The 17,632-nt window shown below is 39.9% G+C and overlaps 1 protein-coding gene across 1 annotated transcript in view; it reads right to left on the reverse strand.

Annotated features, from left to right (window-relative positions):
- Positions 1 to 2,776: 2,776 nt before the first annotated feature.
- The window catches only part of LOC149822300 (LDL receptor wingless signaling/trafficking chaperone), a 54,446-nt gene continuing 39,590 nt past the window's right edge, over positions 2,777 to 17,632 (reverse strand). The window contains exons 2-3 of the mRNA XM_089981031.1: positions 3,364 to 3,492; positions 2,777 to 3,130 (exon numbers count right to left, since the gene is read on the reverse strand). Coding sequence (XP_089837157.1) covers positions 2,945 to 3,130; positions 3,364 to 3,492 — 315 coding nt within the window. The 3' untranslated portion in view covers positions 2,777 to 2,944. The remainder of the gene's footprint in view (positions 3,131 to 3,363; positions 3,493 to 17,632) is intronic.

Raw genomic sequence — 17,632 nt, forward strand, 5'->3', positions numbered from 1 at the left:
AATTTCTATCGCATGCTATGAAGGATCGGATGAAAGATTACCTCACGGTATTCGGCTTCGAACTTTAAGACTGGCAAGAGGGTGGCAAAGACATCGGCTTGTCATCCATGGAACGTGCCACCAATGACGATTTTGTAGTTGTCGAGCAGGTTGCATGTTCTTCAATGACAAAGAGGGTCTTTCATAAGGAGATGAAAGTTGGAGAGAAGCACAAAAAGAGCATAAGTGGATCGGAAGGAGAGTTGACTCTTGCACTTGAAGAAATTTGTATATTAGAATATGGTACGTACTCAAGAAGATATGATACTTATTCAAGTTGACCGTTTGGAGAACACAAATAAAGTATGAAGCTACAATCGAGGCAATCACAACATCCTCTATAATAAAAATTTATTTGATTGCTTTTTTTTATTTTGTATATTTGAAGATCAACATTATAACTCATTGATTTGTATATAATGTTATTGATTGAATGTTTAAATGATTTGAATGTAAAATTAAAACCATTGTTAAATGTTTAAACTAAAACCATTGGTCTTGCACTTTAAATTATTTGAATGTTCAAATTGAAAGCAATGTTTAATGATTTGTATATAATGTCATTGTTTATATTTTTATATATTTTCAAATCATTTGATTGTTTAAATTATTTGAATGTCTATTTGTTTACATTCACTGTTATTTGGATTGTTATACACAAAAATCCACAATGAGTTTATACATGATTTGAAAAAATCCTAAAAAATAAAAATTGCATATTAGGCATAATCTCACAAATATTTAATTACGATATTTGTAATATATGGAGATTCGCAAATAACTTCATGTGAGAGCGTTTAATATATGCAAAAAATAAGATATTTACAAAATTAATAGTAAGTGTTTCATAAATATATTTTTTTAAAATATTAACATATATGTGAAAGAGTATGATATTTGTGATTTTGGTGGTTTCAGTTTCACCAAGATTTCAAAAATAATTTTATGTTCGTAAGGTCTAAATTCGCATAAAAAAACCAGCGATTTTGGATTTAAGTGGGTGTTGGGCATATTCGACGGGCGATACAATTTTATCGCAAAAAATGTATAAATTCGCAGTTGCAAAGGGTAAAAGTGTTTTAATGATGTTAGGTATTTATGATTTTGGACATCGAAAGAATATCAAAAATTGTAGAATTTTTAGGAAATCGGGTCAGATTACCTGTACGGTACAATCATTTTTCATATATTCTATATGAAAAAATATTTGCTACTAATAAAAGGAACTAATGGGCTAGAAATCATAGGTGCAAGTTGTATCGACTCAATCTAACCACATAGATGTATTCAGCATGGTTTGTTTGCTAAGGATCAAGCCTTGGTTCATGCTTTTTCAGAAAAAAAAAATCAAGGGTGTCCTTGGCCTAGTAAAAAAACCAAAAAAAGGTATGCAAGTGGATTAGATATAGGCAGGATTATGATTGAATGAGTCCAAATTTTAATCAGTAACTTTGAATCCTAATGGGAAGTAGATGTTAGTCCAGATCAAAACTTTATATGGTTCTAGTAAAAATAGGATAAAAACTGATATTTTACAAGTGACATGACAACCTAATGTGATTTGATCCAGATCTGAGCAGGAATCAGACAGAAGATGTAAGTCCTAGCCAAAAAATATCCTGTCCATGTAAATGTGAATTGGATCTGAAAATACATTATAATTCCATTTTATGATCCAAAACTCAGGTTGAATACAATTAGCTACAGTCTAATCTGATTTGGAAACGGGTAAAAAAAGGCCTCACCGGATCTCAGATATGATTAGCTATATATGTATTCTGACCCTCTGTTTGGCTCTGGATTTAGATGTAAGATCACAAAACAGACCCAACCTAATTAACTAGTTGGTTCTGATTATCCTAACTGAGATCTAACTAAACAGATTTGGGTTCAACTGGTTATCTGACCAAATCCTGCATCATTAACGTCCCTATCCATACCTGAAAATGGGAAGAGAGTTTTGAGAACTATCCATACCTGAAAATGAAGTATCAAATTCGGATTGGCTATTGGATAAAATTTGTTCGTTGCACCCCTATTCAGATGCAGTTCTGGTGTTAGATCTAAACCGACACTGGTCCAACAACCACTGTCAGTCCCCAACTTTAGCACAACTTTTGCATATAGAAGTTGGATCTGACCAAGGTCTACACCCAAGTAAAAAATATAAAATACTCGCTCTCGCTCTCTGGAGCCCCAGTTATCACTAGCATAGGTGGTGACCTTTCTTTGCACAAACCCTCGTGTTCCACCCCTTTCCATGGAACGAGGGCACCATCCTTCAATGCTTTTCCCTTTCCATGCTAACAGAAATCCAATAACATGAAGAAGGCCTGATTGCTGTTTTCCAAATTGGGTATGGAGGTCTAATCTTAACACTAGCTTATGTCGTGTCTTTTTTTTATGACAAGGAACCCTCTCCTAGAATCGGGTCACTTAATGGGCCTGATCTCCTATGAGGTAAACCCCAGGTGGGGTCACGGAAACCCAAGCCCTTACAGGGAGTTGAACCTGGGACGAAGGGGTCAGCACCTTCTCCTCGGGCCCGCTGCCACTCAGGCAACCCGGCCGGGTGTTGGCGTGTGTATGCTATATTGAAAGCTCAAATGTTAGATCATGGGATGTGTGTGCGTGCGTGCATTGAAGGGGCTCACAAAATGCTGCCATGTGATTGGCTGTGGACACATAGGAGATGCGTGCATTGAATGAACACATCATGATCGGCGATCACAAGATGGAATAAACAGGAAGGTGCATTGTTTCTGTTTGCAGTCATGGTTGGTGTTCTGGGATAAGCTCACTGTTTGAACACATCATTTGTTCTATATAGAACATTTCAGACATACATGGGTCTAGAAAGGGCATCAGTATTTGGGGGATAAGAAGAAAGGATAGTGTTTAAAGTCTAGAGCTCATCTCTCCCATGTGTAGTAGCACTACCTGCATCATCAAGGTCATCATCTTCTTTAGCTTTTTCTCTCTGCAGCATCTCAATAACTTCCTCTAATGGAGGGTCACCAGGTCTTCGATTTGCTTGATCACCTATCTTGAACTCATAAGCCTCAGGCTGGCTTAAGATAAAATCTTTCAACTGGCAGATGTAAATAGACAGGTTTGTTACTTAACTTTGGCACATACCAACAACAATGCATAAGCAGAGGGGCTTTAACAAAAGAACATAAAAGCATATTCAAATGCAGAGTAAAACATGCTAACCAGATCATTTATACAACCAGAGGACTTTGTAAAGTTGGGCCAAAGTAAAGAAACATAAAATGAAATCCAAAAAGGGAGTGTAGCAGACATGAAATAGTAGGTTCCTACCTCTTCTGTGTCCTCCCCTTTTTCCATGGTAAACATGATTGTGTTCAAATCAACTGCCATGAACTTCACTTCAACAGATCCTGTTCTTAGAACCTGGGTCCATCTCATAGCTATCATAGGCACATCATCCTGCAAGCCATAAAGCTAAGCCCTCAAAATTTCATAGTTATCTCTTACTAGTCATATTAGGTTATTGCATTCATTAATCTTGCTTATGGCTAAATCACATTGTTGTATTGTTGCCACTGTTACAAATAGCACGTGAACAAGGTCAAGAAATGCATTTGCAAAAAGAGCAACATAATTGACATTGCAAGAGATATAGGCGCCTGATTACATATAGTCCCAAACCAAAAGTTTGATAACAAAAGTTTGATCCAACTTTTTTTCAACTATGATTCTGAATTATTTCAGGCACATAGCTCATGAAACTTGGGAGAATAGAAATATCAAAATGTTGGACTGAAGAGAAATTGCTACCTCTGATTAATACATATAATTGTGAATTTAACTAGTGCACTTTTAATACAGTTGTATGGATAACACTAACTTGCTCAACCAAAAAGGAGAAGAGTAAAAGTACACATCGAAGTTGTACATTACATGTCAATTTCAACTTGGTTTCATTATTTGGTAGTGATTTAGAATTGTTTTACACACACATACATATGTCTACGTGTGTACAGCTGTGTCCCCGTGTCCTAATTTTTTAAAATTAGTGTATCGTACCAAGTGTATCCACATTGTGTCCCGCTTCAGAATCCATATCCATGTGACATAGTCGTGAAAAATATGCAATGATGTCTCAACTATAAGATGAATTGGATGCTCTCAGGCCTTGTTAGACATGTACTTAGGATTGCCTTTAAGACAATACCAAATCAAAGAACTTAGATTTGCTCTCATAGCTCCTCTGTTCCATCTATTCATGAGGTACTGACAAAGATTAGCTGAGAGAAACACTTTTGAAGACTATAATGGGGATAAAAATAAATTCAGGCAATTCTTCTTTGTTGTTGCCAAACCAAGGACTTCCACAAGATTTATCTGTCGTCTTGCTCCATTTGGAGACATGAAGAGCAAGGGATCAATTGCCTCAGCCTCATCGAGCCATCAAAGCATTGCTAGTACTCCTCCAGCTTGAGTTGATTGCACAGTTCTTGACAGTAGTGAATAGGCGGTTGGGAGTATTTCCATTACACAAATTGCAGATACTCTTTAATAGATTCAACTTCTACATACTCTGTCAGGTGTGACTACCAATTTCTACTTCAACATTATCATGTTCATCTTAACCAGGTATCTAAATGTGGTTGTTAGATTCAGGATCCTCATTTCATGTTTCCTGACATATGTCTGATATCTAATTATATCTCTGAAAACATCATTAGAAGTGAAACATATTGGAACCCTTAAAGAAGGCGCCATGACCAGTTTGTTATCTGCCTCTCATATATCCGAGATTATAAATGTAATCTAGTTTGTTATCTGCCTCTCAAATATCTGACATAAATGTCATAATTTTTTCCTCGTTTTATCTTGGCTTGTATTGTGTCTAAACCAAAACAAATTGATTTACTACTGTGGCATAGAAACTGTCATCCTAGTCCTAAATTTTGTCATTTTGATATGTTGAGGACACTCAACATTTCTGACAATAATATTAAAGAATTTTGTTGTGATGAAAATGTCTTACAAAATATTAGACCTTTACCTTACCATCCTAGTGATTCTGTATTTACTTTCGCTTTTGCTATTGTACATACAGATGTCTGGGCACTGACTCTCATTGTTTCCAAAGGAGGTTTTGCCAAACTTTTTTTTCCTTGTGAACCCTCTAATGACATATAACCTGAAAAAGTAATAACATCCATTCAACATCCATCCAATTGGGAGACTTCAAATATATGCAACAAAATCTGGGCAACATACAATTCACTGATGTAGTTAATAACCTTGAATGGATGTCATGCCTTTCCCAACAAAACTGTGTGCTGCCTTTTTGACCACTCATTGGCAGCTGATGACCTTTGTTTGTGAGCATAATTACAAAACAGAGTTCCATATTAGGCATGTGAAAGTGCTTCCATCCTCGTTATCTTGCAGCTCTCGCGTAGTTCTTGTTGGCAAGCCAGCTTTTGCTGAAGTAACAGGCAGTTGGGCTACAGTTCAGGTTCTATTTGGTTAAAAATTGAAGCCCAATCCAATTTATATAATTTATAGACTTAAAATATAGGGAAATCTTCAAAAACACACCTAAGATTTCAACAATAATAAAAAAACACAAGTTTTTTATATTGTTAAGACACCTAAATGTATGCTCCATTAACTAAAGAACACATTTTCCCACAAGGGCTCTGTGCATCCGGTAGGGGGGACTTGTGAATGTCAACAAGTTGATGGGACGTCACAAGTTCGAAAGCCATGGGAGGCGTTAAATTATGTAATCAAATCTTGTAATCTAATATATATTTTATATATATAAGGTAATACATATATATAATATATGTATATGTATCTACATAGGCGGAGCTGGGGGGGGGGGCAGGACTGGGCTCCCGGCCCAGTTAAAAAAAATAAAAAAATAAAAAACCAGTCCTAGCCCAGCCCTGATGAGGAGAGAAAAAATGTCACGGGTAAAAGCAACATTATTGGGGCTATGACTTATGCAAAATAAGAAAAGTGAAAATAATAAAAGATTATAGTGAAAACATTAAAGAATATACACATTAAGAATATAAACATGAATAACAATAAAATCTATAACAATACTGTCCACAAATAGACATATATATTCAGAGGATGACCTAGTTATCCAGTTGCAGGAACTCTTAGAATCACAAAAAGAAATACCCTTGTGGTGGCACTGCAGTTGCGAAATACCTAGTTATTCAGTTGTTTTGTCAATGCAGAAAGACATTGATGAGAAGAACAAGGAGATCGAGTATGAAAGAGATCTAAAGGACCAAGTTGTATTAAATGTTGAAGCTAATGGAAACATAAATTATCTACTATGTCACATGGGTGAGGGTGCGGGGATGCGACACTTCCAAAAAACCCGGGTGCGGGGGTGCGACAGGGGCAAAAATGTAAAAAAAAATTTTATATATATATATATATATAATTTTGAAGTTTTAACAGTTTAACATTTAACAGTTAACATTGTCATAATATCATTCACCATGCATGCAGCATATCAACCTAAATATCAAATTATCAATCAAATAAGTAAAGCAATTACATAAATCAACCTAAATATCAATCAAATAAGTAAAGCATAAAAAAACTAAATTACATACCAAAATATATCCTGATGAAGTAATGGATGTTAACAATTTTCTTCTTCATCATCAAATGCATCATTAGAAGGAATATTGTGCTTAGCTAAATCCATGTTTGTTATGTTGAAATCATGCTCTCCCTCGAAGTCACACTCTTCTGAGTTTACATCCCAAAATTTGGATGTTCCTTGTCTGCGTTACAAACCCAATTTGAAAATGTTAAATACAATACAAGTGTATTTAAATGAAAAACTAAGAAATAATCAAATAACTAAGAGAGCAAATTAGTACATGTATTCATCATTGGTTCACGAAAGTAATCAAAGATTTGAATGAACATATATTAAATCTTTTGCACGCTTGCTGGTGAGTTTGTTTATCTTCATGTTGTGGATTTGAGAATATGTGCTCTAATTTCTTTCACAACAAGATGAACTAGTAGACTGTGATAGCAATCTTAATGCAAGACGTTGAAAAAGAGGTGCTTCTGATCCAAATGTTGACCACCATGTGATAGAATCTATATTATCTTCTTCTCTCGCGAATAATGTCCGTCTATATAATCTCGAAAATGAAAATTTTTCAAACTCTTATGTGACTTGATGTAGAAGATATGCTTCTGAAAAAAGTCTTGTCATACACATATTTCTATGTCTTGATAGCTCTGGGTCTAAATTTGGAGGGACACGACCAATACCACCCGGCCGTCACTTATTTGCATAATATTTTGGATTAAGAGAATGTGTCATGCAATGTAAATGAGTGTTGCTCTTATCCCATCTTCGGACTAAAATTGAATGAATATGATTAAAAAAATCTGAATCATCCAATGGAGGATTTTTTTCTTCATACTTGAAAACTATAGCTTGTATTTTTTCAATCATATTATCTTGTTAAAATGTAAACTGTAATATATATATATATATATATTATTTAATATTATTATATTTTCTTTTATTATTTTCTTTTTTTATTTTTCTTTATTTTCTTTTTTAGCATCTAGTTCAATAGAAACTAGATATTTGATCCAGTCAAGTTCCTGTTGGAACTTGACTGTAAAGCCCGTGGGAAAAAAAATCGCGTCGGACACGTGCCCTGCACGTGTCGGACACGTGTCAAGGTTGGTCCGTCGTGTCGGACCCGGGTCCGACACGGACCCGGACCCGAGCCCAAACTCGAACCCGGCTTCTCGAACGATCGAGAAGCCTATGACTTTAAAGAGTCACAGGCGTCTCGGGTGAGGGGCAGAACCCCTCGCCCCTTCTCTCTCCTCTGCTCCGATCTCCCCCTCACGCTGCCGCCAACGATCAGAGATGCCGGCGAGCGATTCCGTCCGGTCGGCCTCCCTGACGATTGGCGATTCTCCCCCTTCGAGCTTCGGTGAGCCCCTCGATCGACCCTTCTCTTCTCATTCCTCCCTGAGCCACCAACGCCGGCGACTCGCCGCCAGCCACCAGCGTTCGGCGATCCTCCCTGCGGCCACCGACGTCGGCCACTCGTGGCCGGCCACCTCTTTGCAGAAAACCCCTTGCTGTCTCCTGTGTCGCGTGACGTCGGCGACTCAGCCGCCAACACAGTATCGCAGGCCCCTCCTTCGTCGTCGACCACCACTATCTCCCCTGCTGCTGCCGCCGGCGATCGTCGCCACTTTCCGCCTCTCACCTTTGAGCTCCGACGACCTGCCCCCTGACAACGATCAACGTTCGTCAGCCGACACTCCCCCGATCTCCTCTTTCTGCTCCCGTCTATGCTCACGTTCCGACATCGCACACCGGCGACTCCTCCCATTGTTGCGGTCTTCTGAGGTATAAAACTCCCCCCCCTTCCTTTCTGTGTTGGGTAGGTCGACAGGGGGACTGAGCCCCCTGTCGCCTCTTGTTTGGCAGGGGGTTACCCCCCCTGCCTTTTTGCAGTCGGTCGACAGGGGGGTTGAGCCCCCTGTCATCGCCTCTTGTCGGCAGGGGGCTCCGTTCCCCCTGTCCTTGCTGGGTTGGCGGGGGGGGCTCTGCTCCCCCCCCCCTGTCGCTCTTGTTGTGCCGGCAGGGGGCTCCATCCCCCTACCCTTCCTATTGTCTCGGCAGGGGGCGCCGTCCCCCTGCCATTCGCTTTGTCGGCAGGGGGCTCCGTCCCCCTGCCATTAGCTTTGTCGGCAGGGGGATTCGCCTCCCCCTGCCTCGTGCATTTTGCCGATAGGGGGCGAGGCCCCCCTGCCTCCTTTGGTTTTCCAGCAGGGGGCTTGCCCCTTGCATCTTTGTTTGTTCTCCGGCAAGGGGCTTTGTCCCCTTGCCTTGTTCTTGCTGTCGACGGGGGGCGAAGCCCCCCTGCTTTCCTGTTTTCGAGCAGGGGCTTGCCCCCTGCATTTCATTTGTTCTCCGGCAAGGGGCTTTGCCCCTTGCCTTGTTCTTGCCGCCGGCAGGGGCTGCCCCTGCCTGTTTCATTCCCAGCAGGGGGCTGCCCCCCCTGTCTCCTGTTCTGTCGGGGGGGTGTTTCCCCTCTCCCTGGTCGCGGCAGGTGTGGCAGGGAGCCTCTGCTCCCTCCCCTGCCTTTCCTGGTTGCGGCAGGTGTGGCGGGGAGCCTCTGCTCCCTCCCCTGCCTTCCCCTGTTGCGGCAGGTATGGCGGGGAGCTTCTGCTCCCTACCCTACCTCTCTTTGTGCTGGCAGACAGGGAGCTCCTGCTCCCTGCCTCTGCTGTTGTTGCCAGGCAGGGCTGAGGCCCCTGCCTCTGGCACTCTCGCCTGCGAGAGGCCTTGCTGCCTCTGTTTCTTCTCGTTTATTTTTGCAGCATACACTAACGTTCTAAGCTCTCCAGGTTGAACGATGGATTCGGCTCGCCCTCTGTGGCTCGAGCTCTTGTTTGCCTACGCTGCGTGCGTACGAGGACCCGCAACCCCCTTAAGGTAGGGGATTTTTGCGTGAAAAGGACAATGAACTGATAAATGCTAAAATAAGAAAGATAACTAAAAGAGGACGATATATGTATACGTATAATATATATACGTATGTCTTTACCTTCAAGGACGCGGTTTCGCGATCCTTGTCCTCTTTACTTTCCTGCACTTTCCTTTCTGTCGCCGCCGCACTATATGTGCCTAGGCCTTTCTATTTCTGCCTTTACATTCCATGTCTTTTAACTCAAGGACGCGGTTTCGCGATCATTGTCCTCTTTACTTTTTCGCACTTTACTTTTCTGTTGCCTCGCGCTTTGCGCCCTGGCATTTACTTATGTTTGCCTTATTCTCCAAGATGCCTGGTCCTCCTTTATGTTCATGCACTTTACCTTCTTGCATTTACTTGTTGCCCCGCGCTTTATGCGCCATGGCCTTTGCTTCTCGCTTTACTTTCTTGTACTGTCGTGCTTGCTCTTGCACTTGCCTTTTTCTTGTGTTTGTCCTTACCTTGCTGTTGTCTTGCTCATGCATGTATTCTTATCTCTGTCGTATGCTTTCTTTCTTGCTTACGCTTATCGATCTATCGAGGTGCAACCCTATGCCGCGTGAGTCGTCCTTTACACTTGCGTGGTCAGTATAGGGTCTCCTACCTCACGAGTCGCTTGCGTAGTTGCCTGCTTGTGTGTTACGATGATCGAGGTATGATCTCATACCTCGTGTGGAGCTTTAGCGTTCTACCCTTGCGGTACGGCTTCGCCCACCAAGTCTTGTCCCTCATTTTGCCTTTGTATTAGTATGTGCACGAGTTTGCCTCTTGTTAGCTTGCACTACCTGAGTACAACTTCGAGTGCATAGTGTATATCGTCTCACTTGGCTTACAAGCCACGACACACACTTATGCACTTCAGTTCTCAAAAGACATCGTCTTAGGTGCAAACCTATTTTCAAGATGTATAGCTTGTAAAGCAGAGGTAGTGGCCGAACCTCCCAAATCGATGTATTTGGGATAGATGTGTACAACCTTGGTTTGCCTATTCGATACGACTTAGATAACCTTGTTTAGGATCCTGTGCACGAATGGGGCGGGGATCCTAGCAAGGTACTTGCGCCATCACTAGATCGGCGTTACCTCACCTCTGATGCGAGACCTAGTTTCTAGGCTTTCTGGTTCAACCATGATTGTGGCGCCTTCGTTCGTGAATGTATTGTTGGATCTCTTACGAGGGATCCATGTTCCTCCTCTAGTAGTTGTACCCTTAGTCACGTACGATATGTTTGGAATACGAAGAGCAGGACAAAAGGTCTATAGTAACCTCTAAACGTGTATTGACACATGAAGCTAATCCTGTTATGTTGATTTCGCCTAATAGGCAGTTTGTTCGCGATTGTCTAAAGGACCCGAGCACGATCAGTTGGAACTGGAATGAGTTCACTGTAGGCTTCTATAAAGTAGAAGCATTGGGATTTCCTGCGAGAGATCCATACCCCTCTCATCGTGGTTGTACTTTTGAACAGGTACGTTGCGTACTACGATGAGTAGGATGAGAGGTCTATGTCTGCCTCGAACATGCAATGACATGTGTTGGAGATCACAAGAGTGATGTCTCTATCCTCACTGGAGATTGACCCCCTTTCATCGTGATTGTATATGTGAATAGTTACGATGCGTACTGCGGTGAGTAAGATGTGAATTGTGTGCTTGCCTCGAACGCGCAATGGCGCGTATAACTCACCTAAATAATAATCATGCGCCTTCACAGGCAAGATGCTCGAATGGGTTGAAAGACCAGAGCATGAGAATGAGACGGTGGTAAAAAAAACCCTCTGTCGTGCTCATTCGGGACGGTTCATCAAGAGAGAGGATGGATGGTACAAAACTCCGATGGGCAGTCATATATGGCAATCTCGGGCAAAGATCTGACCTTCCCCAGTCATCGGAGGTTAGGGGAAATCCTTTGGGCCACTTCTGCAGAAGTACGGATGCGCATCCATTGGGCTTTTGTTTGCCTTTGGGGATTTACTCTCTTGGTCACAGACCGTCCCCTTAGGAAGCGGACTCAGTCAGTCATTCGGGGTATAATAAAATACATAGCATAATGGACCCCCGAATCGATCTCGGTTGTTTTTACGTTTTGCCTTGTGTGTACCCACAACAGCCTGCTCAGTAATGAGACAAGATATAACTTATACACATGATCATGAGATATGCATGTTGTGACGTGCGTTGTTTGTTTACTTGTTAGCTCGGTAGTTCGGTATGCTACTCTTTGAGCTAGGTACGCCTGACGAGGCATTACCCTTGTTGGTTAAACTGCTTATGCAGTTCCTTACTTAGTAATAACTAGCTTCTCATACTAGTTGATTGCTTATCCTGTGTGGCTTATGTATTGCTTGTGATACAATAGCTTGTGCCTCACGATTAATGTAATCACTTGTCGATAGATTGAGCCATATAATGGTACTTGTATGTATTACGAGTATTGTCAAGAATACCTGTCTTATGAAATTGCTTTGCTTGACTGATAGATAGAGTTAGTTACTCTTCACCTATTATATCTGTGGGATTGCTATAGTTGTTTGTTTAGCACTTTAATCCTCCTTGCTCTTGTACGTAGCTGTTTGCCTTACTAGAGTTTTGCTTACTCCACAGCACTTTTTGTTAGATCTGCTAGTCTTGCTTGTTCCTGCTTGAGCTAACGTTTATCTTGATTATTGTAGCCTTTGTTCTTTCTTGTCCTTTGCACCCCTACTAGTCTGTTGTGAGACTGACCCATTTTCATGGGCAGGTGGTGAACAGGTTGAGACAGCTTGCGATGGTACGATGACGCGATGCACTCAAGGCAATGCCCTTTCCTGACGTTGCGCTCCTGGGAACTCTTTTGACGGATGTGGTATAAGGTTTCTTTGAAAGCATCTCTTTTGATTATAACTCTGCATTTCTAAAACTGTATTACCAAAATGTGGTTCTTCTTTTCATTTCAATAAAATATATATTTGAACTGCAAATCGGTTTGTAAGGGGGAATCTGCTTTTGGTTGTAATGTGCCCAAGGTCTAGGGACTTGTTGTTTTGAACCTGATCTTCCGTTGAACTTCTGTTTTAAACTCTGATAAATGATTGATTTCAAAGTTTTCAACCTTTTTCATAAAAGGTTTGTCCACGATTTTGGGGTGTTACATTGACTGTGCAAATAGCTGTTGGACAAATGCTGTTGGACTATAGTCCAACAGCTATAATAATAAATGTTGTTGGACTGTAATCCAACAGCTATATTAAGAGACGTTGGAATCCAACGACTCTTTTGGAGAGCTCAAAATGAGCTCTCCTCTCTCTTCCACTTTTTTGTATATATAGGGGTGAACCCCTTCAATGTAAAGAATAATGCTTCTTAAGCATTTTGTTCATGAATAAAGTATTATTTATTTTTCAAGTGTTCTTCCTTTTATACCCTTTCAAGGGTCATGCTTGTAGTGTCTCCAATAGACACTTGTTTGTGAGTTATTTGTGCATTTGTTGAAGACCACCATTTCATTACATGGTATCAGAGCTACGAAATGCTTAGATCTTGAAGTGCTTCCGCCTTGATTTCCGTGCCACATTTACAAAAGGTGTTTCATCACCTTGTTCTTGGCTCAAGAAGATTTGTTTGAAGAAAGACGAACTTGTGCTACAAAAAAAATTGGTTTTGTACCCTCTCTTATTCCTTTGTCTACTCTTTTTCTTTTCTTTTTATTTTTCTCTCTCTCTCCTCCTATTTATTCCTCTCTTACCCTTGTAAAAGATGGATGACAATGATAAGATCACCATCATTCCTATGAAGCTAAATGATACTAACTATGTAATGTGGGCTTCGATTATGAAGCACCACATTTGGGGAAAAGGTTTATGGGGTATAGTGGATGGTTCCGATTTGGAACCTAAACTATCTCTTACCAAGAAAGAGGGTGATAAAGAGGTTCCTCTAACGGAAGAAGAGAAGAGTAAGGCGTTAGCCACTTATGAAAAGAAATGAAAAGAATGGAGGATAGGGCATGCAAAAATTATATCATGGCTCATCAATAGCATAGACATTAAAAAATGCTCTAGTCTAGCTAAGTTTGAGCATGCCGATAAGGCTTGGGAATACCTCAAAAACATGTATTCCCTTAAAGATATTGCACATGTATGCAATTTACAAGATAAAGTTCGGACAATGACTCAAAAAGATAAAACTATTCGAGAATATTATAATGAGTTGTCCGAACTTTGGGAAGAGTTGGTTCTTCTTGAGCCCAAATGGCATTGTGCCGAAGACATCGAGCTTCGCCAAAAGCAACTCGATATGGAACATTTCTATCAATTTGTGAATGGTCTAAGGCCGGAGTATGAATCCACCAAATCGGCCCTTTTACATCGTGGAAAAATTCCTTTTATTGTTGATACTATAGAAGAGCTCACTATGGAGGAAAATAGACTTAGAAAAAGTACTCCAAAAGTTGATGATGACTCCGTTTTAGCTGTATCTAGACTGGGGAATCATACTCGTACTTACAAGTCGCCTCATTTTGGAAGGCAAAACGGCGACTTTGATAAAAAAAAAAGTTATTTGTCATCATTGTCATGAACCGGGGCACTATAGGCCTCAATGTCCAAAGTTAAAAAGAAGAGAAGAAAAAAGAGTTGCATCTGTTGAATCTGAGTCAAAAGATCAAGATGCACCTGTGTCTATGGCTCAACTGATGGAAATCCTTCAACCTCTTCTCAAAGGGGTATCCTCCTCAACCCAAGCCTCAACTGGAGCGGCAGTTGCATCGTTCTCCGGTCCAGGTAACTTTCCTTGGCTTTTAGATTTTGGTGCTTCTTTTCATATGACCCCAAATGTTAATAGTCTATCCGGATGTCTTAAAAATAACTCAAGTGTGTCAAAGGTTTTTACAGCCGATGGCACATCTCTTGAAGTAAAAGGAATAGGATGTTTTGAAAATCTTCAAAAATCCAAAAGATTTTTTATCCCAGAAGTTAGATATATCCCTAAACTTAATTTGAATCTCTTATCTGTCTCGCAAATATCTGATTATGGATGTAATATCTCCTTCTCTTCTCATGGTTGTTGGGTACAGGATCGCCAGTCAAGGAAGCTGATTGGGGAAGGCCATAGAGAAGGAGGACTTTATTACATGGACTTTTTGGAATTACCCAAGAATGCATTTTGTTATAATATTCAGAAGTTAGAATTGGATTTATGGCACAAAAGGCTTGGCCATCCTCATATGTCTAAAATTCAATATTTTTCAAGTTTGGAAAAAATTTGTAATTCTGAAAATGTTTCTTGTAAAGACTGTATTCTTGGCAAAATGAAAAGGTTATCATTTCTTAGTAGAACTTTTGTTTCCTCACGACCACTTGAGTTAATACATTCGGATGTTTGGGGCCCCGCACCAGTTATTTCCAAAGGTGGTTATACATATTATGTCATTTTTGTTGATGACTTTTCTAGACATACTTGGATTTATTTTCTTAAACATAAATTTGATGTCTTTGCTAACTTCCAAATATTTCATAAAATGGTTAAAAATAAGTTTCAAAATGATATTTATGTTTTTCGCACTGATTCAGGGGGGAGAATTTATGTCAAACGAATTCAAAGACTATCTCAATTTACATGGTATTACACATCAAAGATCATGTCCACACACTCCACAACAAAATGGCCTAGCCGAACGCAAACATCGGCACATTATGGAAACTACTAGGACATTGCTAATTGCAAATCAAGTTCCAAAAAGTTTTTGGGCTGAAGCGGTCCTAACTGCCACCTACCTCATTAATAGGATGCCATCTTCCTCATTAAAGAATACAACTCCAATAGAAAAGCTTGTTAATTTAACTCCAGATTATTCTAGATTAAGAGTCTTTGGATGCAAATGTTTTGTTTTCACCAACAAAAATGGCAAACTCTCTCCTCGTGCAATCCCATGTGCCTTTTTAGGATATGTTGATAATAAAAAAGGCTACAGGGTTTCGATTTTCAAAATGACAAATTATATGTGTCAAGAAATGTATCTTTTTTGGAAAAAGAAAGCTTCTTTGAATTTGAAAAATCCAAGGATGTCACTGAATACTCGTTTTTAATTGATCGAACTTCAAAATCCAATGAATGTGATGTTGGATGTGACCTTGACAATGATTAAAGTCCTATTGTTGTTGAAAATGATGATAATGAAGAGCAAATCCATAGGGATGTTAGTCTACAATATTCAAGACGTAGAGAGCAAAATCTTCCATGTGCATTACAAAAATACTCTGAAGTCTCACCTAGAAGAACGTCCAGAATCTCTAAACCTTCAGAAAAATTTGTGTCTTATGAATCTTTTTCACCCACATATAGGGCCGCCATTACATTAATACAATCATATGTTGAACCATCATCCTATTCTCAAGCAAAAAATCATATAGAATGGATAGAAGCCATGAAAATAGAATTGGATGCACTAGAAAAGGCCAATACTTGGACGATACAAGATATCCCTCCGGGTAAGAAACCTATAGGTTGTAGGTGGGTATACAAAGTCAAAACCAAAAGTGATGGGACCCTGGAAAGATATAAGGCCCGTTTAGTAGCAAAAGGATATGCCCAAGAGTATGGCATCGATTATGAAGAAACATTTGCTCATGTGGCCCGTATGACCACTGTTAGAACCTTAATAGCCTTGGCCTCCATTAGAACATGGTCTATCTTTCAATTAGATGTCAAAAATGCTTTCCTGAATGGGAATCTCGTTGAAGAAGTATACATGGAAGCCCCACCTGGTATTAGTATCCCTAAAGGTAAAGCTCTTCGTCTAGAAAAAACTCTTTATGGTCTTAAACAGGCTCCAAAAGCCTGGTATGACTGATTTAGTCATGTTATGCTTGATATTGGTTTTCAACCTTGTTTAACTGACACTGCTTTGTTTGTTAAGAAATCTGATGCAGGCATCATTATTCTTCTTCTTTATGTGGACGATATGATCATCACCGGAGGCGACAAACAGGGAGTTGCAAATATCAAATCTCTTCTTAAAACTCACTTTGAAATGACTGACTTAGGTTTATTAAGATATTTTTTAGGCATTGAAGTTGCTTATTCCCCTCGGGGGTATTTGATATCTCAATCTAAATGTGCTCTTGATATCGTTTTCAGGTCTGGAATTACAGATGATAAGAAAGTAGACACTCCATAAGTTGTCAATGTTAAAATGAAAATTGATGATGGAGAACTTCTTGATGATCCTACTCCTTATAGACAGCTTGTTGGAGCTCTTTCTTATCTTTCCATTACTAGGCCAGATATAACTCATGTGGTTCATACAGTCACTCAGTTTCAGCATGCTCCCACCTCCGTGCACATGGGAGCGATTTTGCGTATTATTAGATACTTAAAATCCTCTCTTTCACGAGGACACTTCTTGTCTGCTTCATCTTCATTAAATTTAATTGCATATACTGATGCTAACTGGGGAGGTGATCCCAATAATAGACACTCAACTACTGGTTTTTGTATGTTCCTAGGTGAAACCTTAATTTCATGGAGGTGCAAGAAGCAGCAGAAAGTCTCTTTTTCCTCCACCGAAGATGAATACAGAGTCATGGCAACCACCGCTATGGAGGTTGTTTGGCTCAGACGATTGCTAGCGGATATGGGAGCTAAAGCAATGCAAGCTTCAAAGATGTGTTGTGACAACAAAAGTGTGATCTACATTGCAAGCAACCAGACATTTCATGAGCGCACTAAACACATTGAGATGGACTGTCACTATGTCAGAGAGGAATACTTACATGGAACCATTGATCTGCCATATGTTACATCAGAATATCAATTAGCAGACTTCTTCACCAAGCCTCTCGTTGCTCCCAGATTTCACTTCCTCTTAGACAAACTTTCGCTCATTATACCGTAAGTTTGAGGGTGAGTGTTAAAATGTAAACTGTAATATATATATATATATATTATTTAATATTATTATATTTTCTTTTATTATTTTCTTCTTTTATTTTTCTTTATTTTCTTTTTTAGCATCTAGTTCAATAGAAACTAGATATTTGGACAAATGTTGTTGGACTATAGTCCAACAGCTATAA

This window comes from Nuphar pumila, chromosome 11 (assembly GCF_984573655.1).
Source record: "Nuphar pumila chromosome 11, dmNupPumi1.hap1.1, whole genome shotgun sequence".
Classification (NCBI taxonomy): Eukaryota; Viridiplantae; Streptophyta; class Magnoliopsida; order Nymphaeales; family Nymphaeaceae; genus Nuphar; species Nuphar pumila.